Genomic DNA, 12,097 nt, shown 5'->3' with positions numbered 1-12,097 from the left:
CTCACCCAGGCCCCACAGAACTTTCCATGGTTTACCCCAGACGTTTCACATGCCCTGGTTCAATCCATTGACAGCACGTCGACCCCGGTATACCACATCGTTCCAATTCACTCTATTCCTTGCACGCCTTTCACCCTCCTGCATGTTCAGACCCCGATCGCTCAAAATCTTTTTCACTCCATCTTTCCACCTCCAGTTTGGTCTCCCACTTCCCCTCGTTCCCTCCACCTCTGAGGCATATATTCTCTTTGTCAATCTTTCCTCACTCATTCTCTCCATGTGACTAAACCATTTCAATAAACCCTCTTCTGCTCTCTCAGCCACACTCTTTTTATTACCACACATCTCTTATCCTTTCATTACTTACTCGATCAAACCACTTAACACTACATATTGTCCTCAAACATCTCATTTCCAACACCTCCACCCTCCTCCGCACAACCCTATCTATAACCCACGCCTCGCGACCATATAACATTGTTGGAACCACTATTGCTTCAAACATACCCATTTTTGCTTTGCGGGATAATGCTCGCCTTCCACACATTTTTCAACGCTCCCAGAACTTTCAACCCCTCCCCTACCCTGCGACTCATTCCGCTTCCATGGTTCCATCCGCTTCCAATTCCACTCCCAGATATCTAAAACACCTCCTTAAAAACCCCATCCATACACAAATTAAACAGCCATGTAGACATCACGCACTCCTGCCGCAAACCGACATTCACTGAGAACCAATCGCATTCCTCTCTTCCTATTCGTACACATGCCTTACATCCTCAATGAAAACCTTTCACTGCTAGCAACTTCCCTCCCACACCATATACTCTTAATACCTTCCACAGAGCATCTCTATCAACTCAATCATATGCCTTCTCCAAATCCATAAATGCTACGTACAAATCCATTTGTTTTTCTAAGTATTTCTCACATGCATTTTTCAAAGCAAACATCTGACCCACACAACCTCTACCACTTCTGAAACCACACTGCTTTTCCCCAATCTGATGCTCCGTACGTGCCTTGACCCTCTCAATCAATACCCTCCCGTATAATTTCCCTGGCATACTCAACAAACTTATACCTCTGTAATTTGAACACTCACCTTTATCCCCTTTGCATATATATATATATATATATATATATATATATATATATATATATATATATATATATATATATATATATCATACAAACCTCCAACAGCCAGGATCGAACCCGGGACCTCTGTGCAATAGGCAGGAGCGCTACTGCTAGGCTATGATCGCCCCTAATAGGGAAATGACTATTCGAATAAAATGTACTCGAATACCCTTCGTCTCACATTGGTGAGCAACGGGGTCTACACCGGTCATTTCCCATCAAACTCATACAGCCAGCAGATAGCATTTACCAAACTTAACTGTATGCGTTCATATGCACTTTGTTCGTATTCATACCTCTGCGTTGTACAGTTAGGTTTGGTAAAATGCTATCTGCTGGCTGTGCGAGCCTGATATGAAATGACCGGCGTAGACCCCGTTGCTCACTAACGGGAGACGAAGGGTATTCGAGTACATAGTATTCGAATAGTCATTTCCCTAATAGGGGCGATCATAGCCTAGTAGTAGCGCTCCTGCCTGTTGCACAGGGGTCCCAGGTTCGATCCTAGTTGTTGGAGGTTTGTATGTTCTATGAAGGTGTGCGTTCATATGCACTTTGTTCGTGTATATATATATATATATATATATATATATATATATATATATTCTGTAAAGGAAATGGCCTTGATTAGGGTATTCGATTGCCCGTGCCGACTGAGCTAACACAAACAAAGTCTGACTTTTTCCATCTTGTTTCACTAATGTTCATATTGATATCACTTCGTTCTCATATCTGGTACTACTCCACCCGAGCAAGCCACCGTGACATCTCATAACCTTAACTTGCGCACATTTACTTGAAACCAATCATTCCTACCACCACTTACTCTCGCACAAGAACTTTATTTATCATAAATGAATAGATAGATCATTAATATATCTTCCATGCTCACCATGTGATGTCATATCTCAAAGACTTTCCTGTAACTTTGTTGTATTATTAAGATGGTCATATACCTACTATCTTGCGTTGCCTCCAGATCTTTAAGATGGTATTAACCCCATATCTAATGTTGCCTCCATCTCTTTAACATGATACTGAACCCTATATCTAACGTGGTGTTTCATCCTCCTGTTCTTCCAGTGTTCACCCCCAGATGTGACACGATCCTACTTGTCAAATTGCTGGCTTCCCTTTTTGCCCTTTTTATTATATTTTCTTGTTCCTCTTTTAACAACAGCTCTTTCCTTTACCCTACAGAGCAGCATCCGCCTCAGCCATACTGGCCCCTTCAGGAGGGTGAAGCATCCCAATGCCCAGAGGGAGAAATCCAGTGTGGATCAGAAGAATGTTTACCCAAGTCCGCATTCTGTAACTTCATTGAAGATTGCCTCGATGGTTCGGACGAAAATATCTGTAGTAAGTGTCTCAGCTAAATGTTCATCCTCCCTACCATAACAGGTTACCCAGGTTATTATTCATTCTGATGAGAACGAACACTTGACGTGTTCTCTTTAACACTTGACAGTGGTCTACACTTCTCTCATCTCTCGTGACTGGTAGGCATTCAAACCCTTTGTCTTAGCATGGCCAGTAAGTCTGCTCTGTTCTGCTCGTGATTTATTTCATAAAGCAATTACCGCTATATCTGTCTTTTGTGAGGCTATTCTATCAGAACAGATCCGTACAGAAATTGAAGTGGAGACCGCTACAGGCCACTACATTAGTGGGACAAGTGTACAGAATGAAAGTCTCTCAGTCGGATAACTATAATAGTTATATCGATACTTGCAGGACTTATAACTGCTGACAATCATTGATTTCCCCAGCTCACACGAGACAACTTGAGCATTGCTTTCCAGGATGCCAATCCATACTACAAACAATCATAGAGTCAAATCATTTCAATAAATTCGAACATTTCTATGCTTCCGATCGCTTCTGTTGACACACACAGGCCCGAAAACTGAAGTTTGTGATCTATATAGAATTCCTTACTGAACCAGTACAAGAACAGAATAGTTTAGAGCAAGCGCATATTTCGACTTACTCCGTTGAATACAGAGATTCAACCCTAAGAGTATGGTGACTTAATTCCTTTCGTATGATGATTCGACCTCTTGAGTACAGTAACTCAATCCCATGTGTACGATGATTCGACCCCCCCCCCCCCGAGTACTATAACTCAGTCCCATGTGTACGATGATTCGACCCCCTGAGTATGGTAACTCAGTCCCTTGTGTACGATAATTCGACCTCCTGAATGTGGTAACTCAATCCCCTGCGTACAATAATTCGACCCCTTGAGTACAATGTCAACCTTTTACTTGCGATAACTCACCCTCTCTAAATGCAGTGATTCCAACCCTTGAGCACATTGATTCAACCCTAAAGCACAATGATTTATTTCCTTGGGTACAATGATTCAAACCTTTGAGTTAATTCAGCCCGATGAGTTCGATGATTCAACCTCTTGAATATGACAAATCGACTCCTTGAATTCAGTAATTCAGCCCCTTAGGTATGATGATTTAATGCCTAGGTATTATAGCAAATCAGTGAGTACAGTGAATTAACCTTTTTTCTTATAATCCTTGAACCCTTTGAGTATGATGAAATTGCCTTAAGTATGATTATGTATGCCCAAATATGATAACATGATTGAGTAAACACTTGGGAACGTGTAGTAGTTTTGATATTCATGTGAGTTCTGGTACCGTTCACGATTATGTATGGAAGTTGTGATGTGGTCAGCACTTAAAGATGGAGGTTGTTGGGTGGTCATCACTTGAGACGGGAAGTTGTACGGTCAACATTTAAAAATCTTGGTTGCTGTGTCGTCAGTACTTAAAAATGAAAATCATTTAGCGCTCAACACTTGAATACGGAAGTTGTTGTGAGGTCGACACTTAAGACTGGATATTTTGTGGTTGACACTTAAGTATGACTGTCACTTGAGTATAATGATTAAGATCCCTGGAGTATATTGATCTAACCACCTGGGTTCCTTGAGTATAAAAAAAACTGTATAAGATGCCTAAATCCACTAAGTATGATGACTTGATTCAGTGAGTATGATAACGAAGATTTAATCCACTGAGGATTAAGATTTCATCCCTTGCATACAAAAACAACCCTACGTATCAGAAGAAAGGTCTTACAATAATGGGAGAACCAATTATCTATGGCATGTCCTTATCGTCCAAGTCCCACCACTTACTTTCTAGGATACTGTCATAGATACAGAAACAATCGTCGGTTACAGTAGCTTTCTCAATCGGCTACATGGGTTTATTAGCCCGTTACAGTGGTTCATCAGCCCACGAAAGAAGCTCATCAACCTACAACAGGAACTCATCAGCACACAGCAGAAGCTCATCAGCCCACAACAAAGACTCAGCAGGCCGCAACAGAAGCTCGTCAGCCCACAACAAAACCCATCAGCCCACAACAGAAGCTCATTAGCCCACGACAGAAACTTGTTAGCCCACAAGAGGGGCTCATCTGACTACAAAAGGGGCTCATTTTCTCAGATAAGCATTTGGTGACAATTTTCATTACTTTCTCGCCCTCTACTTACACCATGAACACCACTGCACACCTCGTGAACAAGGCATAACGACCCTTGGCTGTGATGTTTTGTGGCTTTCCTACTAAACCACATAGGTCGGTTAGTTGAAAAGCCCGCCCATCATGCCCAAGGGTCATCCCACCGTGCTTCATGTATTAGAAAGGTACCATGTACCTGGGCAGCGGTAATTGCTGCATCATACTTGCACCATACACCAGCCATATTTCATTCACACTTTTAGGATACTACTGCTTCTAATCGAATACTGTCTATATTAACGCAAGTCACCAAGGGTTCTGCAGCCCAAGTCAGCTTTAACTCAACGGATTCTCTAGAACCTTAGCCCTCACTTATCAGATTCTCCTCTCCACAGCTCCAGAGAAGGACCCCAACCGCGCTGATGTGTGCAACCCCAGCACCTGTTTGTGGTCCCAGGGCTGCTTCTGTTCTGTGGATGGCACCCGCATTCCGGGCGGTCTCAACGTGGATCAGACTCCCCAGATGATCACTATCACCTTCTCCGGTGCCGTCAACGAGAGAAACTTCCGTATATTCCAAGAAATCTTCAAAGATACGGCCAAACACAAGGGCAATGATTGCACCGTAAAAGGAACTTTCTTTATCTCCCACGCCTTCACCAACTATTCAGCTGTCCAGGAGCTCCATCGCTTAGGCCACGAGATCGCAGTCAACTCCATCACTAATAATGATGATCCATACTACTGGAGCAACCTGAGTCCGGAGGATTATGAGGCCGAGATGGACGGTGCTCGTATCATTATTGAGAACTTCGCAAACATTTCTTCGAACGAAATCCTTGGTCTGCGCGTCCCCAAGCAGCGAGTTGGTGGCAATCAACAATTCCGAATGATGGTTGACTGGGGTTTCCTTTATGATTCGTCTATCTCTGCCCACAGGGGCCTCGTGCCAATCTGGCCCTACACTCTCATGCATCGGATGCCACACAGGTGTCTGGGTACCGACCAGAACTGCCCATCTCAGAACTTCACCGTCTGGGAAATGGTAATCAACGAGTTGGACCGACGTGATGATCCTAAGTTTGAAGAGAAACTCACAGGTTGTCACTATGTGGACCAGTGCGCTAACATTCAGAGCCCTGAGCAGTTAGTAGAATTCCTCAATAACAACCTTCAGCATCACTTAACGACGAATCGCGCCCCTCTTGGCCTTCACTTCACCACAGGCTATTTTGAGACACGCCGGAACTTCTTAAAAGCGTTCGCTGAATGGGTGAAGACTACGGCCAGCTCCGGAGACTACTATTTTGTCACCATGCAGCAAGTTATTAATTGGATGGAAGCTCCTACTGAGATCACAGCAATAAGCAACTTCCAAGAATGGAAGGGCAAGTGCGAGGTAAAGGGTCAGCCCTACTGCTCACTGCCTAACCCCTGTCCCAAAAAAGTACCCCGTCTCTTCCCAAATGAAGAGGAAATGTTCCTCTACACTTGCATGGAGTGTCCCAACACCTATCCTTGGCTGGGTGATCCACAAGGTATTGGTTTCGGGAGCGGTCTCTAAAAGCATGGCATTCATCACATCACCCTAGATCCTCATACAGCTCCTCACACCTCAGTAACATTACGAAAGTTCTCAAAATTTCGACAGTTTCTTCTCCTTCGGGTCCTTGCTCACACGGTCCCTGTGCAATTAGCGCATAACTGCGCCTGACTGCTGGGGCTTTTATCTCAATCTATACTTGTACAGTATTGACTTAAGGATTCATCGTTGTCTATCAAACTTTAAGAGTGTTGGTCCTCCAGAGAATCCTCGCTATGTGTAACCAAACAACCGCATCAATTTCGGGATGGCCAGAGCTTAGTTCATGGTCCGTTCCAAACTAATAAGGCAGAAGTGGTAATACCAGGTCAACTTTTCTACCATTCCTGGTACTCTTCGCTCAGGTATCACTGGCCAATAGCATCTATGGATACTGTGCCCAGGTACAGCACCCAGGTTCCCCTTCCTCTCCCAGCCACTCCAGAAAGAGCCTCCCACATTGTGGGGTACGGAAGCCTCTCCCACCCCCCACACCCCCACAAACTCCAAGTACCATGACGTGATCTTGTTTTGACCACTTGTACACGTGACTATTACTGTTGTATCATAGTGTACAGTTATTTCTTGTTATTCGTTTAAGATATTTCCAATTAAATATAAATGTACGGTTGGTTGTTTCATGATCCAAGTTTTGTATAGGTACGTGTCACTGTATGAAGACCTTACACTTTATCAATAAGAAGTCTATGATGTGTTACGAAGCTACTAAGTTCTTGGATAACTGGTCCTATTATATCATTAAGGCTAAGCTTTTGGGCTAATCTTATAGCTCCCTGGTCGATCTATATACTTATAATCCTCTTAGAATCTTTTTCTTTCTTTTTTTTTTTCCTTTTCCTCTTTAATCTCAAAGCCTGGCTCGATGAAGACTTTCATCTGCAATTGGGACCTTCACCGGAGAAGATATACAAAAGCCGACTTTCATTCTGTAGTTTTGGATACATCTGCTTCCAGTTCAACAGCATAGATATTCACTTTAGTCACTGAGGCCCATGCAGCCTCCAGGCAGCCCTAACTAAGCCTATTCTCAAGGCCCCTGGTCCTCACTTATCGGATTCTCCTCTCCACAGCTCCAGAGAGTGACCCCAACCGCGCTGATGTGTGCAACCCCAGCACCTGTTTGTGGTCCCAGGGCTGCTTCTGTTCTGTGGATGGCACCCGCATTCCGGGCGGTCTCAACGTGGATCAGACTCCCCAGATGATCACTATCACCTTCTCCGGTGCCGTCAACGAGAGAAACTTCCGTATATTCCAAGAAATCTTCAAGGATACGGCCAAACACAAGGGAAATGATTGCACCCCAAAAGGAACTTTCTTTATCTCCCACGCCTTCACCAACTATTCAGCTGTCCAGGAGCTCCATCGCTTAGGCCACGAGATCGCAGTCAACTCCATCACTAATAATGATGATCCATACTACTGGAGCAACCTGAGTCCGGAGGATTATGAGGCCGAGATGGACGGTGCTCGTATCATTATTGAGAACTTCGCAAACATTTCTTCGAACGAAATCCTTGGTCTGCGCGTCCCCAAGCAGCGAGTTGGTGGCAATCAACAATTCCGAATGATGGTTGACTGGGGTTTCCTTTATGATTCGTCTATCTCTGCCCACAGGGGCCTCGTGCCAATCTGGCCCTACACTCTCATGCATCGGATGCCACACAGGTGTCTGGGTACCGACCAGAACTGCCCATCTCAGAACTTCACCGTCTGGGAAATGGTAATCAACGAGTTGGACCGACGTGATGATCCTAAGTTTGAAGAGAAACTCACAGGTTGTCACTATGTGGACCAGTGCGCTAACATTCAGAGCCCTGAGCAGTTAGTAGAATTCCTCAATAACAACCTTCAGCATCACTTAACGACGAATCGCGCCCCTCTTGGCCTTCACTTCACTTCAAGTTATTTTGAGACACGCCGGAACTTCTTAAAAGCGTTCGCTGAATGGGTGAAGACCACGGCCAGTTCCGGAGACAACTATTTTGTCACTATGCAGCAAGTTATTAATTGGATGGAAGCTCCTACTGAGATCACAGCAATAAATAACTTCCAAGAATGGAAGGGCAAGTGCGAGGTAAAGGGTCAGCCCTACTGCTCACTGCCTAACCCCTGTCCCAAAAAAGTACCCCGTCTCTTCCCAAATGAAGAGGAAATGTTCCTCTACACTTGCATGGAGTGTCCCAACACCTATCCTTGGCTGGGTGATCCACAAGGTATTGGTTTCGGGAGCGGTCTCTAAAAGCATGGCATTCATCACATCACCCTAGATCCTCATACAGCTCCTCACACCTCAGTAACATTACGAAAGTTCTCAAAATTTCCGCGATTATTTCTTCCTCGGGTCCTTTCTCACACGGTCACTGTACAATTAGCGCATGACTTCACCTGTTGACTGCTTGGGCTTGGATAAAACCCATTTTCATATTATATTCACACACAAGATTAACTTGAGGTTTCATCGTTGTCTATCAAGCTTTAAGTGTGTTGGTCCTCCAGAGGTCCTCACAATATGTGTAACAAAACAAACACATCAGATTATGGGATGGTCAGAGTTCAGTTGACGGCCCAGTCCAACCTAATGGGGCAGATCTGGTAATACCAGGTTAACTTTTCAATCATTCCTGGTACTCTTCGTCCAGGTATCACTGGCCAATAGCATCGATGGATACTGTTCCCAGGTACAGCACCCAGGTCTCCCTTCCTCTCCCAGCCGCTAGAGAAAAAGCCACCCACAGTGTAGGCACGGAGGTCCCTAACGAACTCCAAATACAATGACCTTATCTTATTCTGACCTCGTGCCACTTGTTGTACACATGATTATTACTGTTGTATTATAGTGTACAGTTATATCTTGTTATTCGTTTATGGTATTTACAATTAAATATACACGTTTGATTGGTTGTTTCCCTCTAGACATGAACCAAGATTTATAAACGTATGTGTCCTTCATAAAACACCTATAATGTGTGATCTATGTCGTTAAGGCGAAGATGCTGGGCTAATCATACAGCTCCCTGCTTGCACCGTACACCTATTCTCGTCTCAGATATTTCTTCTTTTTCATTTCAAAGCCTGGCTGGAAGACGGCTTTCTTCTGTAATTTCAGCCTTCATTAGAGAAAAAAGAAATATGAAAGCCTTTTTTTCATTCAGCACTTTCCTTACTACCACTTCTAAGTCAGCAAAGTTTAGTCACGCGAATTTATAAGGCTAGGGTATGCCTAGCTCACTATATTCTCTAGGCCTGTAGCTCTAACTTATCTAATTCTCCTCTCCACAGCTCCAGAAAAGGACCCCAACCGCGCTGACGTGTGCAACCCCAGCACCTGTTTGTGGTCCCAGGGCTGCTTCTGTTCTGTGGATGGCACCCGCATTCCGGGCGGTCTCAACGTGGATCAGACTCCCCAGATGATCACTATCACCTTCTCCGGTGCCGTCAACGAGAGAAACTTCCGTATATTCCAAGAAATCTTCAAGGATACGGCCAAACACAAGGGCAATGATTGCACCCCAAAAGGAACTTTCTTTATCTCCCACGCCTTCACCAACTATTCAGCTGTCCAGGAGCTCCATCGCTTAGGCCACGAGATCGCAGTCAACTCCATCACTAATAATGATGATCCATACTACTGGAGCAACCTGAGTCCGGAGGATTATGAAACCGAGATGGACGGTGCTCGTATCATTATTGAGAACTTCGCAAACATTTCTTCGAACGAAATCCTTGGTCTGCGCGTCCCCAAGCAGCGAGTTGGTGGCAATCAACAATTCCGAATGATGGTTGACTGGGGTTTCCTTTATGATTCGTCTATCTCTGCCCCAAGGGGCCTCGTGCCAATCTGGCCCTACACTCTCATGCATCGTATGCCACACAGGTGTCTGGGTACCGACCAGAACTGCCCATCTCAGAACTTCACCGTCTGGGAAATGGTAATCAACGAGTTGGACCGACGTGATGATCCTAAGTTTGAAGAGAAACTCACAGGTTGTCACTATGTGGACCAGTGCGCTAACATTGTTTCCCCTGAACAACTCAAAGAATTCCTCAATAACAACCTTCAGCATCACTTCACGACGAATCGCGCCCCTCTTGGCCTTCACTTCACCACAGGCTATTTTGAGACACGCCGGAACTTCTTAAAAACGTTCGCTGAATGGGTGAAGACCACGGCCGAAGCTGGAGACTACTATTTTGTCACCATGCAGCAAGTTATCAATTGGATGGAAGCCCCTACTGAGATCACAGCAATAAGCAACTTCCAAGAATGGAAGGGCAAGTGCGAGGTAAAGGGTCAGCCCTACTGCTCACTGCCTAACCCCTGTCCCAAAAAAGTACCCCGTCTCTTCCCAAATGAAGAGGAAATGTTCCTCTACACTTGCATGGAGTGTCCCAACACCTATCCTTGGCTGGGTGATCCACAAGGTATTGGTTTCGGGAGCGGTCTCTAAAAGCATGGCATTCATCACATCACCCTAGATCCTCATACAGCTCCTCACACCTCAGTAACATTACGAAAGTTCTCAAAATTCTGACAGTTTCTTCATCCTCGGGTCCTTGCTCACACGGTCCCTGTACAGTTAGCACATGACTGCGCCTGTTGACTGCTGGGACCTGGATAAAAGCTTTCATCACAATCTATACTAATACAGTATTGATTTGAGGTTTCATTGCTGTCTATCAAACTTTAAGAGTGTTGGTCCTCCAGAGAATCCTCGCTATGTGTAACCAAACAACCACATCAATTTCGGGATGGCCAGAGCTTAGTTCATGGCCCGTTCCAAACTAATAAGGCAGAAGTGGTGATACCAGGTCAACTTTTCTACCATTCCTGGTACTCTTCGCTCAGGTATCACTGGCCAATAGCATCTATGGATACTGTGCCCAGGTACAGCACCCAGGTCTCCCCTTCCTCTCCCAGCCACTCCAGAAAGAGCCTCCCACACTGTGGGGTACGGACTCCTCCCCCCTCCCCCCTACAAACTCCAAGTACCATGACGTGATCTTGTTTTGACCACTTGTACACGTGACTATTACTGTTGTATCATAGTGTACAGTTATTTCTTGTTATTCGTTTAAGATATTTCCAATTAAATAAAAATGTGTGATTGTTGTTTCATGATCCAAATTTTATATAGGTACGTTTCACTGTATGAAGACCTTACACCTTATTCATAAGAAGACTATAGTGCATCAGGAAGGAAATAAGTCCCTGGACAACTGGTCCTATCATATCATTAAGGCTAAGGTGTTGGGCTAATCATATAGCTCTTTGCTTACACCATACGCCAGTCCTCTTAAATACCTTTTCGGCTTATTTTCATCTCAGAGCATAACATGACGAGGCTTTCATCTGTAACTGGAACTCTCACCGGAGAAGATTTATAAGTCATCTTCCATTCCGTAGATTTTAGGTACTACTGCTTCCAAGTCAAAACTATCAATATTCACTTAACTCACTAAGGCCCATTCATACTGGAAAGAAGCCATATCAAGGTCAACGGTGTTCAAAAACCTTCTCCAACTGAAGTAATTTATCGCAGCACAGGATTTTTCATACAGGTGAGAAGCCATAAGAATGTTCCCTGTGACTGAAGACCTTTGACTTGCAAGAGGTATATGGACAGGAAATTACTGTTAATACAAGAGACAATCCAAAAGAATGTTCACATTGTGAAACTGTTTCGGTGAGAAACCATTCATATATAAGTTCACTTAGGTAAGAAGCCATTAATATGCAAGTTCACAGTGGTGAGATGCCATTCGTATGCAGGATCACATGGGTGAAAACCATCCAAATGCAAGTTCACAGAGGTAAGAAGCCAGTCATATGCAAGTTCACATAGGTTAAAAGCTATTCACAGA

At 44.4% G+C, this 12,097-nt stretch overlaps 1 protein-coding gene across 3 annotated transcripts in view; it reads left to right on the top strand.

Annotated features, from left to right (window-relative positions):
* The window catches only part of LOC139749357 (chitin deacetylase 1-like), a 33,139-nt gene extending 21,799 nt beyond the window's left edge, over positions 1–11,340 (top strand). Inside the window, exons 4-5 of one of the 3 annotated variants that reach the window (XM_071663094.1) lie at positions 2,344–2,502; positions 9,515–11,340. In XM_071663094.1, coding sequence (XP_071519195.1) covers positions 2,344–2,502; positions 9,515–10,683 — 1,328 coding nt within the window. In that variant the 3' untranslated portion in view covers positions 10,684–11,340. Of the gene's footprint in view, positions 1–2,343; positions 2,503–5,027; positions 6,843–7,305; positions 9,131–9,514 lie in introns of those variants that run through there. The other 2 variants (XM_071663096.1, XM_071663093.1) reach the window with 2 other exon arrangements.
* Positions 11,341–12,097: the final 757 nt, after the last annotated feature.

Source organism: Panulirus ornatus, chromosome 7 (genome assembly GCF_036320965.1).
Source record: "Panulirus ornatus isolate Po-2019 chromosome 7, ASM3632096v1, whole genome shotgun sequence".
NCBI classification, from domain to species: domain Eukaryota; kingdom Metazoa; phylum Arthropoda; class Malacostraca; order Decapoda; family Palinuridae; genus Panulirus; species Panulirus ornatus.
Note: the sequence above shows the minus strand (reverse complement) of the source record. Positions and strands in the feature narration are given on the sequence as shown.